This window comes from Pipistrellus hanaki (genome assembly GCF_964339955.1).
Source record: "Pipistrellus hanaki genome assembly, chromosome: 1".
Taxonomy (NCBI): domain Eukaryota; kingdom Metazoa; phylum Chordata; class Mammalia; order Chiroptera; family Vespertilionidae; genus Pipistrellus; species Pipistrellus hanaki.
The window spans coordinates 8,030,648-8,050,513 of record NC_140503.1 but is presented as its reverse complement, the minus strand read 5'-3'; the positions used below and the strand labels follow the sequence as shown (position 1 = coordinate 8,050,513).

Sequence of the window (19,866 nt, the reverse complement as noted above, 5' to 3'; positions counted from 1 at the left end):
GCAGGTTGACTTTGAGTTGGTATTCCGGATACTAATATATGTAGGATACCCAGATACTGTGCAAGATTCATTCATAATGCAGCAACACAAGACAACAACCATTTAATTATGCTCACAGATACTGTGGGTCAGAGTTTTGGTCAGGGCATAGTCAACAGCCTGTCTCTACTTGATGATGTTTGAAACCTCATCTGGGGAGACTTGCATGGCTTAGGGCTGGAATTATCTAAAGGTTTCTAGATGATATGTTTGGGTTCTGGGATGGAGTGGCTTGAAGGCTGGGCTTAGTCAGAATTGCTGGCTGGAGACTTACATTGCCTCTCCATGGGTCCCAAGGAGGGTGTTTCTGAAGAGAGAGAGTTCTAGACAGTCAGGTGGAAGCTGCATGTCTTTCTATAGCCTGGCCTTGGGAGTGATATGACTTGTGCCTTACTCTCTTGGTTGAAGCAGCTACAAGCCCATTTAGATTCAAAGCCTGGATTCAAAGATGCGTATCTGAGGAACCAAACCCAAAGAGCCTCCTCCACAGCTGGGCTTCATTTAGATGAGAAGACCTTGGACCTCCAGCCAGGAATTTGCATGTGGGAAGAATGTAAACAACTTGTGACCAGAAAACAGGATGGGAAATTGCAGACCTTAAACTTCAGGCCTTTATTATAGCAAATAACTACCACTAAACCCATATCCACATCCGATTGTTTATATAACAGTAAGACTCCCAGAGGAACAAAGACTGATTGGCACCAAAAGGCAGAAGTAAACACTACGGATGTACGCTGATCTAGACCACACTGCTGGTGGGGTAGTTTTGGTTTGGTGAGTGAGCAGGAGAGTCCCAAACCAATAAAAATTGCAGAATGAACTTTAATGTCCAAAAGAAAAAGAAAGGACACAAAGCAGGAAAAGTAGTTCCTTCCGAGGAGTCAGGGCCTACTTGAATGCCAGAGAAGACTTGGGCTTCAGAAGGAGAAGAAACACACTGTAGTTTAACAGATGATTTTCAAAACTATGAAAAATATTATAAAATTTTTACCTTGCTTTTGTGATTTGTTGGCCTGAATCCTTTTCAGCAAATGAGATTTCACACTAGTACCCAGAGCCTCTTGCTAAAATAGCGGTGGAACTAACCTTACTTTGAAATGGTTGCTCAGATCCACAGCTCAGTACATCGGCAATGTCTTGCTGTAGGTTCTGTGCTTGCCTCCTTCCTTCTTCTGCCTCCCCGAAGTAGCTGTCGTGGAGTGTTTTCCAGTCTCTGAGTTTACAATGGCTTCCCCAGAGGTGTTCACATCTCTTTAAGCTCTACTGAAAGACTGAAAAGCTGGTCACTAAGCAGTTGAGCAGTGGTCGCATGTCTAACAGGCTGGGGGCACATGTTCTGGTGGAGGTCAGGGATGTTTCCAGGGATGTTTCACATCTCTTTGTGCGGAGGCTGCCTCGCTCCTGCCTCTGGTCAGCGTAGACCTGACCACAGCCCTTGAACTTCGGAATCCCAGGCTGCTCCGCTTCTCTCATTTCCGTCACTTTATCTCTTGATTCCTTTCTGAGTGTAGACGATGGACAATGGCTGGTTCTAGGAATGATTTTTTGCTGCATTTTGCTGTTACCGTGGTGTCAGTTGGTGTGTGTTTAAGGTTTTGACAGGAAGTCCCAGTGGGAGTGGAAAGGCCTGGTTGGGGCCAGGCCGTCAGCTGAGCTAGTGCAGCTCCCTCCCTGCCCTGCAAGGCAGACAGGCTGCCGTGGGGACTGGCTCTTTGAGCGGTGGGTAAGATCATTTGGAATGTGCGTGCTGGGGGTTACAGTCACTCCTTTTCTGTGCTGACGTGCTGTGCTGTGCTCTCTCTGGAATGGTTTTAATTTTTTCCCTTCATATTTCTCCTGAAAAATTCTTGAAAAACGAACACAAAATCATCGAGAGAGCTCTCCAGCCCCCATGATTGAGGTGACTTGGCAGAGGGCTTTTCAACTCGGTCCCACTCATACGCAGAAGGTTTCCACCCCCCACACGTAGAGACAATACTTCTCACCTTCATTTTCAACTCGGACTGAGTTTGTCATTTTAATGGGTCAGAGATGACCTGTATGTGAGGAATCAGCGGCACTTCCACCTTCAGTGGCCCCTTTAGTGTCATCCCTTCCAGTTCTGAGCCACGTTTGCCCCAGCGGTTCATTTTAATCGATTTCACTTTATTTTTTATTTTTTATTTTTTGCCTCTAGAACTGCAGTTCCCATGTCAGAAGAGCCGTGGTCACCTGCTTTTCAGCAGGGTGCTGCGATCGTCACGGAAACAGGCCCGTTCGCTACTGCAAACGATGCCACTCGAATCACCACAGCAACGAAGTGGGGGCTGCCTCTGAAACGCACCTCTACCAGACCTCCCCTCCTCCCATCAACACGCGGGAGTGCGGCGCCGAGGAGCTGGTCTGCGCCGTGGAGGCCGTGATTAGGTAACAGGCAGCTGATCAGTCACTTATCCGGAAAGCACCGCCTTGGCTCGGAGCCACCCTTCTCGCACTGAGAGGTGTAAATCCAATTCAAACTCAAGTGCCCTCAGCCCAGCACAATGCTGCCGTGATGATGTTTTAATTCATTCATTCAACAAATATTTTTGTCAAATGCCAGTTCTATGCCAGGCATGTGCGAGGCACTTGAGAGGCAGAAGGGAATACAGTGTCCTCTGTGCCCTCAGGTTACCCATGTAACTATGAAAACAGATGCATGTAGCTCTGATCCAGAACGGTGAGCACGGTGCTAGGATAACACTGAGTCTTAGGGGGCATAAAGTGGGGGCACCAGCCCGCGTAAGGGGCGGGCTTGACTGACAGCTGCGAAGTGGGAAGAACTCTGGGTAATCCAGTAATGGGGTCAACCAGAGGCTGTGGAGTATGACAGGGGCCGATCCTGGGGCTTTTTCTTCTTCTCTCGCAGGACAAAGAAAGGAGTTTTACAAATGGTAGCATCTAAACTTGTTCTCTTTTTGTATAATATCCATTAAGGCAAGATTCTTTTTAAAAAATATATATATATATTTTTTATTAGTTTTTCACAGAGAGGAAGAGAGAGGGATAGAGAGTTAGAAACATTGATGAGAGAGAATCATCAATCAGCTGCCTCTTGCACACCCCTCACCGGGGATGTGCCTGCAACTAAGGTACGTGCCCTTGACCGGAATCGAACCTGGGACCTTTCAGTCCCCAGGCCGACGCTCTATCCACTGAGCCAAACCGGTTTGGGCAATTAAGGCAAGATTCTTAAAAAGTAAAGCAATAATATGAGGATGCAAGATCTAAGGGTAGGCACTCAGTCTTTTCTGTTTCATCCCAGTGGCTGGCACAGTAGAAATGAGATAAATGTTTGTCAATAATGCATCACAGATTTCTGGAAGCAGAAAAAAAAGTGACCATACTGCACATGTTTTTCATTCAAATGCATGCTTTATTTTTCTAACTGGAATCACAGTGCATCCACAATTCTTTTTGATATAACATTACACTATTAGCTCTTTTCAATGTTGTTATGTAGCTCCCATATTTATAATTTCCAGTGGATACGTACTATTTGTTTAGATTGTTTTTTCCACCATGAAATACTTAGAATGTTCCGAATTTTTTACTATTATAATACGTGATAAACATTCCTGTGTGTAGTGCTGTTTCTATATTTTTTTTATCTTCTTAGGGTAGATGACCAGATGTGGTTGACCAGGGCAAAGAAAATGAATATTTTAATCGCTTTATTACATTACCAAACTGACTTTTAAAAGGTGTATATGAATTTATAATGCCAACAGTACTGTATGATATTGCTAGTTTTGGGTATATCCTTTCCAATATTGGGTATTATTTTTAAAAACTGTGACTTATTTAGCAAATTGAAAAGGGAGGCTTCGTGGCTCATTTTCAGGTTTTTGAATACTAGATACTGGATATTTTTCCTTTGGGTACAAGTTCCTCAGTTTCTCCTTGCATCACACATTTGATGTCCACACAGCTTCACGTTAGATACAGGGGGAGCATTGACTCCTGGTGGGGTGGGTGGTGAACTGGAAGCCGGAAGGCATCAGTTCTGCTTGATTCTAAATGATTGGAGGAAGTAGCCTCTTTGTGCTTCAGTTTGCTCATTTATAAAATGGGGATGGTGTACAAAACAGTAAGGAAATGAAATTGGGCTTCTTGGATTAACTCCTACCAATTTAAAAGACGCCTAAGTGTTTATGAAGTAATTGCTCTGAATGGGTCATGATCCAGAATGTGTTTTTCAATAGTCTAACTTAAGTCTCTCCTCTTGGCCCTGGCTGATGTGGCTCAGCTGGTTGGAGAGTGTTCTGGTACACCAAAAGGTCACAGATTCAATTCCCAGATGGATCACATAGCCAGGTTGCGTATGGGAGGCAACTAATTTACATTGCTCTCTCATATTGATGTTTCTCTCTTTCTCCCTCTCCCCACCTCTCTCTCTAAAATAAATTAAAAACAAAATCTCTCCTCTTTGGCAGCTTATTAAAAGAAGCCGAGTTCCACGCGGAGCAGCGGGAACACGAGCTGAATCGCAGGCGGCAGCTGGGACTTTCCTCTTCCCACCATTCCCTGGAGAACACCGACTTTGACAACAAGGATGACGATAAGCACGACCAGCGGCTCCTCAGCCAGTTTGGAATCTGGTTCTTGGTAAGAAAAGAAGTTGACTATTTTCTGCTTTCTCATTTCTCATTCTAACATTCACTGATGTGGAATTTTGCCTTTCTTTTGAAAGAAGTTAAATAGTAAATGGTGAAAACTTAACCTTGGCAATGGGACACTGGACCTTGGACAGTGACACTCAACCCTGGGCCGCACATTAGATTTATGGGGGAGGCTTTTAAAAAATGGCTATGCCGCCTGGCCGGTGTGGTTTGGAGGTTGAGTGTCAACCCATGAACCAGGAGGTCACAGTTCCATTCCCGGTCAGGGCGCATGCCCAGGTTGAGGGCTTGTTCCCAGTAGGGGGTATGCAGGAGGCAGCAGATCGATGACTCTCATCATTGATGTTTCTATTTCTCTTTCCCTCTCCCTTTCTATCTCTGAAATCAATAAAAACATATCTTAAAAAAATGGCAGTGCCCAGATTTCACTTTAGATTCTTGAGAACCTTTAAAGGGCTTTCTAGTTGATTCTAATGAGTAGAAAGGTGTTGAAATCTACTGTGCTTGGCTCTAGACAGTTTAACATGCACTTTTTGACAGGAAACAAATGGGAAAATAGCTAGGTTATATATTGTGAAATATTAGACTCACTATGATTTACAGATCATTCACACCCTATTTTCTGTGTACAAGACATTTTTCTTAAAAGTTCAGCCTCTGTGGAGGCTCTTTGGTTTTGTTTTGTTTTTTGTTTTTTGTTTTTTGTTATTGTAAGTCTGTCTAACAGCCAAAAAAATTATAGCCAAACTAACACAAGGAATTTGACTGCTATTGACTGATTCAGCCGCAACATTCATTCTGTAAAGACCAAACATACAATCCAAAGTTTCAAGCAAGCTGGATTTGCCAGTTCTGCAGAGAAGCAGACTTTTGTTTCTGTCCATTAGAGATGTGAATTGCGTCTCCATACTGATACATCTCTTGTGCTTTCACATGGTTACTTGAAAAAGTCTTTTTTTTTTTTTTAAAAAAAAAATCACATTGGGATTCAGTTGTTGATTTCACATGTCTTGTTCTTAGAACTTATTGTCTAATGACCCGATGACTACTATTTGTGAGCTTTTTGAAGGCGAGGATAAGGTTTTATTTATTTTTTATGTTCCTGAATCCAAATCTACTGCTCAATAAAAGATTATTTAAGAACAAACAAATGAATGGATGATTAGTTGTTTTAAAATGTATATTTTAGAAAGTGGTGGGTTAGGGAATGGGGGCTCTAACATTTTAGAATTATTACTGATAGAAATTCTCAGCTAAATTCTAGATCATGTTAGACCTGAAATGTATGCAATTATTTTTTTTTTACTGAAGATATTTTTGAAAATTTACTTTGTAGACAACGTTCTACAAGCATCTATCTAGTGCAGATTTGTAATATATTTCTTATAGGAGAAAGGTCTTATTGGAAGGTGCAAGCTTAAGGGGAAATGATTGTTGCAAGCCACCTCTCCTTGTAGAGAGGAACACAGTTTCTAAGATAAGTGAGCCTCCCTCATTTAGAAAACTATTTTTTCCCCGCCTTTAAATGAAGATGGAATAATTATGTAACGATGGACGGAGACTGAATCAGAGTCTAATTTGTCTATTTCCAGGTGAGCCTCTGCACGCCCAGTGAGAACACACCCACGGAAAGCTTGGCCAGGCTGGTGGCCATGGTGTTCCAGTGGTTTCACTCCACAGCCTACATGATGGATGATGAAGTTGGAAGTTTGGTGGAGAAACTGAAGCCTCAGTTTGTCACCAAGTGGCTGAAAACAGTATGTGATGTTCGCTTTGATGTCATGGTCATGTGCCTTCTTCCCAAACCCATGGAATTTGCCAGGGTAAGTGGAGGCCTCCAGCTTGGGCCTGGCTGGAGAGGAGGACTTGGGGAGAAGCACCCCCTTAGCTGTTAGAGTGTTATCAGTGTCGGTAAAAGAGGAAAATGCCTTCATATTTTAGTCGGTACAGCTAAATGAGTTGAGTTTAGTCGATACATTTTAGGTGATGTCCTGCTTTGATGTGGGTTTGGGATGGGGAAGAATGGAAGATGAATGAGTAAGGTATCTTTAAGAATTTAGCTCAGCCAGCATGGCTCAGTGGTTGTGTCGACCTATGAACCAGGAGGTGACAGTTCGATTCACAGTTATGGCACGTGCCCGGGTTGTGGGTTTGATTCCCAGTGTGGGGCAAGCAGGAAGCAGCCAATCAACGATTCTCTCTCATCATTGATGTTTCTATCTCTCTCGCCCTCTCCCGTCCTTTCTGAAATCAATAAAAATACATTGGAAAAAAGGATTTAAGGAGTATTCTTTTCTGACATTGCTGAATATGTTTATCAAGAAACAAGAAAAAAATACTCTCTGTGAGGCTGCTAGAGCTCAGTCCTTTTCTGGGCTGTAGTCTGTGGAAGGGCTGACGTTTGACATGGGCAGTTTCTGTGGCTTCACGTATATCTCTGGAGACGAATGGTAGAGGGCCTTGCTCTCCTGAATCTCCTTTGTTTTCTCCTCTGACTTATAGGTCAAATTCCCCTGTGTTTCTCCTTTTGCTCTGCCTCAGTGGATCCCAGGCTTCAGATGTATGGTTGAGAAGACCCCATATTTCTTGACTACATTATAATTTGTGTCTAATCCAGAATCAATTTTTTTTTTTCAGAGTCTGTTTTTGGCAGCAATATATGAAATTTTTTTTCAAGTTTTTTATTTTATTTTAAATTTGTGTGTGTGTGTGTGTGTTTGTGTATTTTCTTTCAAGGATATCTTGAGGCAGTTTTCATTTTAAAGAAGACATTTAAGAATAAAACAGAACACAGACCATCTAAAAGCATAGCTTTTTTGTTAGATTTTTAGGACTTGAGCATTTATCAAAATGCACTTCTTCTTTGGTGCCACCTACTGACTCACATATAAAACTGGATTTTTGCATAATCAAAATTGCCCACTTTTTGGCATTCTTTTTTAAAAAAATATTTTTTTAATTGATTTCAGAGTGGAAGGGAGCGAGTGAGAGGAACAGAACATCAATGATGAGAGAGACTCATTAATCAGTTGTCTCCCGAATGCCCCACATTGGAGATTGATCCTGAAACCTGGGTATATGCCATGACCAGGCATCGGACCGCGATCTCCTGATTCATAGGTCAAGGCTCAATCACTGAGCCACACTGGTTGGGTTTTCCTGGCATTCTTTGACTCTGTTGATATGTTTTCAATTATTATTTCTTTCTGAATAGCATAGGGCTGGTGTGATCTAACTCTGGAAGATACGAAGAAATGATTATATTGGAAGGAAAACTTCTCTAGCGGGCCCCATGGTTGGGGGCCTGCATATTAACTGGCAACAGACATTAACAGGAGATACAAGTTTATTTACACCTATATACAGGAGTACTCAGATATGAATAACTTTCTCAATACCCATAGATACAAGATTTTTAGTTCTTGAATGGGAAGATAAGCAAAGTTCTTTTGGGCTTTTTGATAGCTAAAAACCCAAAAGGACCAAAGTCTACAGTAGTAGAAATCTGTTTTTCTCTTAACTACAGGTACAACTGCACATATTTGTAATGGGTTTGTCAGGTTTTAGAAACAGAATGCTCCAATAGTGTTCCTGGTAGGAAGACCTTTTTGGAATTTTCAGTGGGATAATTCACATTTAGTTGTGATTAGTATTTGGATCTATTTGTAACTATGTTTTTTTTTCTTCTTTTTTATGGTAACTAATGGATTCTTACAGATCTCACTTTGAGAACACTTGGCTCAGGATTCAGATATAATGGAATCCTTGCATATAATGGTAACAAAGTGCGTTCTGTTCTTTTCTTCTGTGGCTGTTGAATGCCATCAGGTTGGTGGATACTGGGATAAGTCTTGCAGCACAGTGACTCAGCTGAAGGAGGGTCTCAACCGAATCCTCTGCCTGATCCCCTACAATGTGATCAATCAGTCTGTGTGGGAGTGTATTATGCCGGAATGGCTGGAAGCCATCAGAACAGAAGTCCCAGATAACCAGTTAAAAGAATTCAGGGAAGTATTAAGGTGGGTAAGTAGTTTAAGGAAGTCGCTGTAATTATAACGATATCTAACATTTATTAGCCAGGCACTGTGCTAAGCCTTTTATATAATCTCACTTACTTTTTAACAAAATCCTATAGAGAAACTTGAAGGCCCAAATGGAAGAGTTGCTATAGATCATGCTAACATGATTTGGAATTATTCAGAAAATATTTTGTTCTTGTGGAATAATAGACATACCATATTATTTGCTCATTTTCACACATAATTATGGTTTGGATAAAGTGGGACAAGTGCAATAGGAAAATGTTTTTGGATGCTGGGGAACTACTCTCATTCTTAAAAATGCAATGACTTTCATTAAGTCTAATGTGAATATGAACACTAACGCTATTAACAACCGTATGAATTATGTATATCTATCCCAATGGCATAAGCTATTCCTGTAAAATGATACGTGCTAATAACAGTTCAGAACACAGACTAATCTCAAGTGTTTGGCTTCCCAAATAAATATTAGAAACGCCCTGGTAGGTCCTACTATGTGCCCATGGGTCATTTACTTTTGTTGCTCTGCTTTCCAGCAAAATGTTTGACATTGAGCTCTGTCCTCTGCCTTTTTCAATGGAAGAGATGTTTGGCTTTATTAGTTGTCGGTTCACAGGATACCCTTCTTCTGTGCAGGAGCAAGCGTTACTGTGGCTGCATGTAAGTGGATGACACTTTTGACCATTTTGGGCATTAGTTCTTAGCCTATGGACTGTAGATCCTCCGGCAGAGCGGCAGGGAGTTATTGCAGAGTCCATAGTCTGTATGTTTGCTGAGGACTATCTGTAGGTGAATAATTCATATGCATAGGTTATTGTGTTTTAAATATACATAGTAGCTATAGTTGCGATTTATTAATAAAACACAAATTTATGTAGTACTATTACTAAATTCATAGTAGCTTTTGGTCTGCAGGTATCTTTCCATCAATAGATATTAAAAGTTTACTAACTGTGTTGTGGGATTCTGATAAGCTTTTGATATTAAATAGGTCTTTTACTTAGAAAGGTTGAGAACTACTGATATAAGGGGTAGTTCATGCTGTTCATTCAGCCTGGAATGACGTTCTGTCCTGTCTCCACTTGAGAACTCCAGCTTCTCTCTTAAAATCCAACTCAAAAATGATCTCATTTAAGAGATCTTCCCAACAGAATTCCTTCCTTCCCTGAGTATTCACACAGGTTCTTTATGTGAATACTATTTCTGTCTAATATTACAGTTAATTTTTGTCTTGTCTCATGGTTTTAAATGCCCTGAGGGCTGGGACTCCATTTTTTTCATTTTTCCCTTCATCCCTCAACATCTGGCACATGCTTTGAATTTAGTGGGCATTTTTAAAAGTTTACTAAATTGAGTTGAATATCTGACATGAAGTTTGGGCAGATTTTGAAAAGGAGGACGGAACCACTGTAGAGGTTATGGATTCAGATACATTTCTGTTTCATGAAAGGATGTGATCTGTAAAGTGTTTCAAGTCGTGAATATGCCTTTCTGGGCTCTAAACTGAGGAACAGTTTCACAAATGACACAGAGTAAAGGAGATCATTAAAAAAAAAAGTCACCTGTGGGACCTAGAACTTTAACTTTTTACCCCAAGGTAGGTCTCAATAAGATAACTTCTCATTGTAGGAAAGCTAACTCTTCTAAAGATGGCTAGATGTTGTTACTCAGTTGTACATCCTTGGAGCTGTGCAGTCTAGGGACAGGGCTATAAACCTCTGTCCCCACCATGGCTAACACTATCACAGTTTACATCTTTTATGGATTGGGCTTTGCCATAGCTTTGGTTTGAGGGTAGTGCTACAGTTGAAGGAGGATGTAAGCCACTGGTCTAAACATCTGGGAAATAGAACAATATAGTGATTGGAGTTGACTCATTTATTAATTAAACTAGGGGCCTGGTGCATGAAATTCGTGCATGGGGGAGGGGTGTGTGTCCCTCAGCCCAGCCTGCATCCTCTCCAATCTGGGACCCCTTGAGTGATGTCCGACTGCCTGTTTAGGCCCGATCCTGGTGGGATAAGGCCTAAATGGGCAGTCGGACATCTCTCTCACAATCCAGGACTGTTGGCTCCCAACTGATCTCCTGCCTGCCTTCCTAATTGCCCCTAATCGCTTCTGCCTGCCATCCTGATCACTCCGTAACCACTCCCTTGCCAGCCTGTTATATGCCTAACTGCTCTCCTGCCAACCTGATTGCCCCTAACTGCCCTCCCCTGCTGGCTTGGTCACCCCTAAGTGCCCTCCCCTGCAGGCCTGGTCCCCCTCCTCCCCCCAACTGCTCTCCCTTGTTGGCCTGGTTCCCCCCAACCCCCAACTGCCCTCACCTGAAGGCCTGGGTTCCCCCTCAGCTATCCTCCCCTGCAGGCCTGGTCCCCGCAAACTGCCCTCCCCTACTGGCCATCTTGTATCCACATGGGGGTAGCCATCTTATGTGTTGGAGTGATGGCCAATTTGCATATTACCCCTTTATTATATAGGCTGAGGAAACATTTATAGAGCTCCTCTGTGCCAGTCGCTGTAATAGGTGCTGGAATACCATTAGAGAAGCAATAGTGTTTTCCTCCTACTTCAAAGAGCTCACAGTGGGAGAGATAATATCAAATAATCAAATGTAATGCCAAGTGATACTTGCTCTAATAAAGGTACATAGAAAATTCTAAGAAAGCAGGGCAGAGAATGGATTAATTCTGTCCAAAGGAAGGAGGCATTTCTTTTCAGAAAATTCATTACAGATAAGGTACCTTGATTTTGGCAGGACACCTAAGCTTGCTCCAGAGAACAAGAGCAGATGGGACATTCAGATGGGATTGGGGACATGCTCACAGATTATTACTAGTCCAGGACAAAGGTGATGAGATAAGGCACTAGCAGTGGCATGGAAAGGAGGGATCACATAAAGAGGTACTTCAAAGTGTTAATAGAAAGAACATGATGATTTATTGGATGTGGGGAGTGGGGTTCAGTGGTACCATTGATTCTCTTAATACAACACATTGAGGATGACTGTGCTGATAGGATATGTGGAAGGCTAAGTGTCCTTATGTTCAATAGTTCACTGATGAAAAATGTTAAGTGTAGTTTTATTTGAATTTTAAAGTTTATATTTTGGGGGGATATATATGCCTTTTTTTCCTCAGGTATTATCGGAGTTAGACATCACGGTCCCACTTCAACTATTAATAAGTATGTTTTCTGATGGAGTTAATTCTGTCAAAGAACTGGCAAATCAAAGAAAATCAAGAGTCAGTGAATTGGCAGGGAACATGGCAGCTCGAAGGGTAATTATGCCACAACTGTTTTTGTCTTATTAAGATTTTGCAGATTATAACAGGTCTAAAAGTAGCATCATGTAAACTTCTCTGAAAATGCTTTTTATTCCATCTCTCTCTGGAACTTTTTAAACACATAAGTAATAGAAAGCATTAATCTAATATATGTTTGATTAAGTCTGTAATTACTAGTAATAAGTTGTTATTGAGTTTTCATTTTCCTTTCAGTTTTTCTCCTATACATACCTATTAGCTATCTCTTATCTTTGGTGAAAGCAAAACAAAACAAAACAAAAAACCCACACTGCTTTTTGGGTACTTTTTTTTTTTTTTTTTTTTTTTTGCTGGGGGGTGGGGGGAGGGGTTTGGGTGTCTCCTGGCAAACAAGAATTCCTTACCAGCTACTGAGCAGACAGCTCTTTACCTTGGGGATGAAGGGTTTGGATGTTTTCTTTTTTTAATTGTGTTTTGGGAAGATATTATCAACTGGTGGTGACCACAAGTGATACTGTCACTATGAACCAACTAAGTCCGTTTTATTAACCCATTTGAACCACTTTATTGCCGCCTTTGTACCTTTGTGGATGGGAGAAGTGTATGAAAACTGTTGGACATTTTTTTAATGCTCACCTGGGGATATGTTTTTTATTGATTCCAGAGGCAGGGAGAGAGAGATGAGAGAGAAACATTGATCAGTTGTCTCCTGTACATGCCCAACTGGGGATTGAACCCACAACCTTGGTATGTGCCCTGACTGGGAATTGAACCCGCAACCTTTTGGGGTATGGGACAATGCTCCAACCAGTTGAGCTATCTGGCCAGGGTTTGTTGAAAGTTTTTGATACTTTTTCTATGGATGGCCTGATAGAATTTCGGTTGATGCAATGACATTCCCACACCATGATCAGTTTTGGAGAGGTTAACTGACATCTGATGGTGAGCAGACATGTCAGTTAGGATCCTGCTACAGAATTTATTCCAGATGATTCAGATGAAGGGACTTACATGGGAAACTCTGCCTATAGAATTATGGGAAAGGTTAAGGGAGCAATCAGGGTTGGTGAGCTATTGGCGAACCCACAGTTCAGTAGGAAACCATTATTCCTCTAGGGCTGGAAGAACATGGGAAAGCAGTTCCTGAAACCCGTTGGGAGCTGAAACGATACGGGGAGGGCTGGCTAGAGGAGCTATCACATGATGGGGAGATTGCCAGAGATGTAGCATCAGAACAGGCAGAGGGTGGGAAGAATAGTCCTACCTGTTTCTCCATAAGCTTCGGGTCTTCTGCTGGCACCTTCCATCGACTTAACACAGCTGGCAGCCAGCCAGCAAGAGAGCCAGAAAGACTCAGTCCTTGGCATTCTTGGGCTTAGGTGCAGGGAAGAGCAGGGCAATGAGAGCCTGGGTAGGTTGTGTTGGCACATGGAGAATAACCAGCAAACAGGTTTCACTTGTATTGTTTTCTCAGGATAGTTTAATAATTATAATATCCAGAGGCGGTTTGTCTTTAAACAGTCTTGTCAATCTGACATTCTGTGTTTATATTTCTAAAACTGATCTTGCAATTTTTTACTTTTGTTAAGTTCTCATTTTTTATTTTATTTTATTTTTTGGTAGGATATGGTTTTCGGTAGATGCAGACAGTTTAGTTTAATTAGAAATGTTTGATGGGATGAAAAATAAGTGACAAAGACAGCTGCCTTCATTATTTAGAATGCTGATGTTTTATTCACTTGGCAGAAACTTTGGATAATTTTACTTGTTATTTTTATGTTTTGAGAAGATTTATAGTATTTGGAGGTACTAATGCTACTGGCTAAGAGAGGAAATCGGTGTAACAGCTGGAAATACCTTCCTATATTTTATACAGCCATTTGAGCCTCTGCGAGTTCACTTATGTGTTGATGTTTTTTCTTCTAGGTGAGTGTTGCCTCTGATCCTGGTCGACGAGTTCAGCACAACATGCTGAGTCCATTTCATAGTCCTTTTCAGAGTCCGTTTCGGAGTCCGATGCGTAGTCCTTTTCGTAGCCCTTTCAAGAATTTTGGACACCCAGGAGGAAGGACTATTGACTTTGATTGTGAAGATGATGAAATGAATCTAAATTGTTTCATCCTCATGTTTGATCTTCTCCTGAAGCAGGTAGCTGAAGCATGAGCTTCCTTTAGTTCAGAGGTGAAGGCATTTGTCTAGTGATTTTTTTGTGTGTGTTGGACATTTTCACACTTACTGAAATGATGAAGATATTTTTCAAACTCCTTTGGAAATTTCCTAAAGAGCCTGAAAAAATAAATATGCATAAATATTTATTTTTGTATAAATATCTACAATGATATTGACATATGAGAATGGATATGAATTTTAGAAACTCCCTAGCTTCATTAGAGTTGATTCTTTTAAACACATTTGGTGAACATATTGGGTAATGCAATTGTTGGGAAGAGCAAGGTGCACCTCTATAGCGATGGGCTGAGTTTAATATATTTTATAAATTGATTTTTGAAGGTAATTTTAAAAGAGAAGTTTAAGAGGTTGGTCAGAGGAGCATTTCTTCTTGACTTTTAATTTTGAAATAATTTTAGACTTGCATAAAAGTTGCAAGAATAATACAAAGAATTCCTAAATACTTCTCTTAAGTTTTTCAGACGTTAACATTTAGCACATTTTATTCTTTCTTTTTCTCTTATTCTGTATATGTTGGTATGAAAAATTAATGAACCATTTGAGAGTAAGCTGCAAGCATGATGTTCCTTTATCTTTAAAATTTCAGAATGTATTCTCTGAAAATATAAGGACATTTTTTTGCATAACCAAGTACAGTTATCAATTCAGGAAATTTATTTTAATACTATTATGTAACTTACAGAAAAAATTTATTTTAAAAATTGATATAACAATTATCTTTATGACAAAAATTTTATTTTTGATTGAAAACATAATACAGCATCACTTATTATAGTTATTTCTCCTGCCTCACTAGTCTTAATTCAGAATACTTCTTCAGTCTTTATCTTTTATGTTCTTGACATTTTAAAAAAGTCTAGTTATTTTGTAAAATGCCCATCAATTTGAGTCTCATATTTCCTTACGATTTGGGTTGAGCATTTTTTGGCATTAATACCACAGATGTGATATTGTGTTCATTTTAGTGCATCAGACCAGAAAGCACATGACATGATAATGTCTTCTTATTGGTGACGATAGCTTGATTAAGGTGAATTTTGCCTATTTCCGTACTATAAAGTCATCATTTTCCCTTGTAATTAATAAGTAGCTTGTAGAGAGATTCTTTAAGACTATGAGATTTCCTGTTTTTCATCGGACTTTTACCTGCTAGTTTAGCATCCATAGATGAGTCATAGCTGAATCAGTTATTACTATGAGGGTTATCAAATAATAATTTTCTGATTCCATCATTTAAAAAAATTATTAGTTGGCTTCCACGGAAGGAACAGTTTTCTCCCATTTATATATTTATTTGTTTATCTACTTACTAGTGGCCCAGTGCATGAATTCGTGCACGGGTGGTTTACCTCTGCCTGGCCAGCGATTGGGGCCGATTGGGGCTGGCCAGGAGGTTGGCTGTGAAAGTGCACTGACCACCAGTTAGCAGCTCCTGTGTTGCGTGTCTGCCCCCTGGTGGTCAGTGCACATCATAGTGACCAGTAGTAAAGGTCGCTTAATGTACTCATGGATTCTCATTTTATTCAGTGGGTTAAAATTTGTTTCAGTGGGTTAACTTTTATTTTGATGCTTGTGTTATCCCATATTTGGCTAGTGGGAGTCCCTTCAAGCTGGCTCCTGTGTTCTTTTGACATGGTCCATCATTCTTTGAATACTTCCTTAATTTCTGACATGACAAGAAATTAAGGCTCATTTTATATTTTCTTCACCCCACCCCTGAAACCAGCCATTTCTCCAAGGATCCCTGGTTCCTTTTAGTGGATAATGTTATTTAGAAACCAAAATGTGGACACTAGGTAAGGAGCAGCATTTTTTAAATGTGTAAAACCTCAGAGAGTGATACGTTTTAAGAAACAACTCCCTTTGAATGTCCTACATGATTTTAAAAGCATTTCTCATTACTTTATTTTATGTATATAGTCTTTTAAGAAGAATCCATGGAAATCAATGTATATTCATGGTCTATAAGACTTACCATCTTTAAACAATTTAATATTGTCAGTTAATGAAAAGTTTCCCCCATTAGTGTGTCAATGCAATAATGGACAAAAGGACCAAACTCCTTCTTCTTCTTCTTTTATTTTTTGCCTTTTGTTGTTGTTGATGTCTTTCAGATGGAGTTACAAGATGATGGGATCACGATGGGTTTGGAGCACAGCATATCGAAAGACATAATTTCCATTATAAACAACGTCTTCCAAGCCCCCTGGGGGGGCTCCCACACCTGCCAGAAGGACGAAAAAGCAACTGAGTGTAACTTGTGTCAGGCTAGCATTCTCTGCTATCAGCTAGCCTGTGAGCTCCTGGGGAGACTGGCTCCTAAAGAAGAAAGCCGGCTGGTGGTAAGCTGTGGAAGGAGCGAGGTGGCCTCTGTCTGAGTGTCATAAGGAGGCAGTAGTGGTGTGTGATGGGGTCTTTCTCCAGGGTTAGCTGTGCTCCTTGCTGGGTAATATGTCAGACTGTGTTAAAAAAAAGTTTTCCTTCTACCAAGTCAGGCTCCTGGAATACGAGAGGGTGCTACATTATATAGAACTCTTGGGTTAGAAATCTTGAGCCTTAAGTTAGGGTTTGTAGCACACACATCCACACAATTTTCACAAATACAAAGCATTGCTGGTATTCTTAAAATAACTTTGGTCAGAAAGTCATATTACAAAATTTAGATAACAGTGAATACTATAAAATATACATACCAAATATTGAGTGAATAGATTGGCTATAAACGCCAAGAATTCCTAGGTAACTGCAGTTTGTAAAACTTACAGACTTCATCAACAGCCAATACAATTTTAATTTAACTACTCCATGCATTAGTTATTTCCTGTTTAGCTTATTTTTCTATCTAAGTCACACACATCATCAAAATAGCCTCATACCATCATAGCTAGGATTATTTGCCATCTTCTCTTTTTCTTCCTTTCCCCTAGTGTTTGTCTAGGTATAAAGCGACTTAAAAGTATTTTCTGAGGTATAGTATACATCCAGTAAAATGTTTCTTCAGTTTTTAAATACCTTTAAGCCCACCGAACTTGTTAGTCCTGCCTGTCGCAATATAATATCCCTGAAAATATATTTTATTGATTTTTTACAGAGAGGAGGGAGAGAGATAGAGAGTTAGAATCATCAATGAGAGAGAAACATCGATCATCTGCCTCCTGAATACTCCCCACTAGGAATGTGCCCGCAACCAAGGTACATGTTCTTGACTGGAATCGAACCTGGGACCCCCCCCCCCAGTGCAAAGGCCGACGCTCTATCCACTGAGCCAAACCAGTTTCGGCTAGTATGGTCTATTTAACATTGTCATTGGGTACTTACTATACAGCAGTCACAGTATTATAGTATATGATGGGAAAACAAATTAAAATAAAAAGCTTAGAGTCTAATCAGGAAGGTGGTTAAATAAATGAAAAACCAGAAGACAGAGTGATGAGCATTCTGAGAGAGGTATGAACAAGGTAGCTATGGGAGTGTGAAGAAGGAACAACAAATCTACCTTAGAGGCGTAATAGGAATCCATAAGGTCTCCCTGGAGGATATGGTTCCTGTGCTTTATTGAAGGAGGAGTGGAATTAATGAAATGAAAGCAGTAGGAGAGCAGGACTTTTGAGACTCAGAAAACTCTCTGTTAAAATGGTCTAGAGCAGTGGTCGGCAAACTCATTAGTCAACAGAGCCAAATATCAATAGCACAATGATTGAAATTTCTTTTGAGAGTCAAATTTTTTAAACTTAAACTTATTCGAATGCCACTTCTTCAAAACAGATTCCCCTAGGCCGTGGTATTTTGTGGAAGAGCCACACTCATGGGGCCAAAGAGCTAGCTGCATATGGCTCACGAACCGCAGTTAGCCGACCACTGCTCTGGACAATCAATATTTCTATTTTAAATGTTGATGCGAACCCCTTATTATTCCCTGCTAATTGAGTAGTTATTGAACAAAATGTGCGTGGGTTGGCATCTCCTGGTGAGGTGGGCACACTCACGGGGATTAAAGCAGAGATGGGAAAGCAAGGCCTAAGAAGATGGAACAATGTTTTAGATATTTCCCAAATTATTTCAAGGGAATGAGAATGTTTCACTCACACCTCATCTAAATGTCCATGAACCATTAAGGAAATAAGCTCAAACCTCCTGTGAGGCAGGTGGCTCTGCCCCTTAGGGCTCAGCACAGGCTGGGCTGCGGCAGGCACACCACTGGTCTCTGTTGCAGAACCTTCATTACATCCCAATGGGATGCTCATCTGGCTGCTTGTCCTCTTTGTTCCAGGAGCCCACAGACAGCCTTGAGGATAGCCTCCTTTCTTCCAGACCTGAGTTCACCATAGGCCCTGGAGGTGAGGAGGAGGAGAATCCAGCCAGCAAGCGTGGGGAGAACCCAGGGAATCACGCCGAGCCCGCGGAACATGCTGGTAGGTGAACTTGGGCACACCCAAGTTTGCACAGGCCCAACGTTCAGAACCCTGGTTGCTTAGGTGACCATGGACTTGCACAAGTTCAGATTTGGCTTCCTTAATATAGACTTGTGCAAATGAATCATTTACCCGGATCATGAAGGGAACAGATCCAGGATGTGTTTCTAGTGGATCCGAGGTCACTGAGGATCTTTCTGGCAGCAGGTGCTTGTTACTGACAAAACCCCACTGTTTTAGTGTAAAAAAAACACCACCTTCCTACTTACAGCATATTGTGTTCTCTGTGCAGACGTAGCTGTGAACCAAGGTGCGAGGCTGGATGGAGGGTGCTGACACTCTCCACAGCCACTCAGGGCATTTGGCCAGAGTAGAGCATGCTGGGACAGAGGCGATGGATTTTGGCTCCTGTGCCCCCAGAGTAAGACCAGGACTCTGGGCAGGCTCACACCTGAGCAATTTGTGCTCTAGGGCTGATTGGCCTGCTCAGAGTTGGGAGAATGGTCTGGTATCAGTTGCTCAAAGGCTCAGTGTGGGCTAACTGGGGACAGCAGGATGGCAGGAAGGCCCAGAATCATACTCTAGCTCCTCCCATGCTGAAGGAGTTTCAGGAAATTAGGTTGTCATCCCAGGTGCCTTTGGGAAAGCCTGGCTTTTAGTCTGTGCTGTGGCATTCTGGGAATAAATCTAAGTTGTTTTTAATCTTCCTATTTCCACTATTCCTGAACTATTGTAAAAGCCCACCCCCAGAAGCATGGGCCTTAACAATATTTGCTGTTCCCTCAGCGAACAGCAAATATTGTTATGTGATTGTTGTGTGGGAGTCATTGTAGGTCCCGGGGTGTCACAGTCAGGTCAGGGGAACAATATCATTACCGCAGCGTGCTTGGTTGGGATGGACTCCTTCTGCATGGATTGTACGAATGATCAGTTGAGTGTGGCTATCCCGGCTCACGTTATTTAGAACCATTGGCAATTGGAATTTGGAGGAACACCTGAGATGACCTACTTCATTGGTTTTCATCATGTACGTGGAGTTGTTCAGGCTCTCTGTGGCGTCCTTGGGACCTTTCTTCTGTGGGGTGGCTAATGGTAGGAAGATGTGGGTAAATGATCAAGACTCAGGCTGCCCGCCCTGCTTCAGCCTGACTGCACTGACTTGCTCCATTTCCTGTACTGGAGTTCTAGGTGAGATGTTCTTTGAACAAAGTATTCTGTAGAAAAGAAATCTGAACCTTGCTGATTCTTGTTCAGCCTTCTCACGTTGCCGATG

General features: G+C 41.3%; 1 protein-coding gene across 13 annotated transcripts in view; it reads left to right on the top strand.

Moving 5' to 3' along the window:
* UNC79 (unc-79 homolog, NALCN channel complex subunit) overlaps positions 1–19,866 on the top strand; it is a 205,130-nt gene that overhangs the window by 87,504 nt on the left and 97,760 nt on the right. For all 13 annotated transcript variants that reach the window (XM_084873274.1, XM_084873273.1, XM_084873267.1 and 10 more), the window contains 9 exons: positions 2,219–2,448; positions 4,497–4,668; positions 6,275–6,505; positions 8,511–8,701; positions 9,262–9,385; positions 11,866–12,006; positions 13,918–14,139; positions 16,296–16,523; positions 18,452–18,593. In XM_084873274.1, the coding sequence (XP_084729400.1) occupies positions 2,219–2,448; positions 4,497–4,668; positions 6,275–6,505; positions 8,511–8,701; positions 9,262–9,385; positions 11,866–12,006; positions 13,918–14,139; positions 16,296–16,523; positions 18,452–18,593 (1,681 nt within the window). The remainder of the gene's footprint in view (positions 1–2,218; positions 2,449–4,496; positions 4,669–6,274; positions 6,506–8,510; positions 8,702–9,261; positions 9,386–11,865; positions 12,007–13,917; positions 14,140–16,295; positions 16,524–18,451; positions 18,594–19,866) is intronic.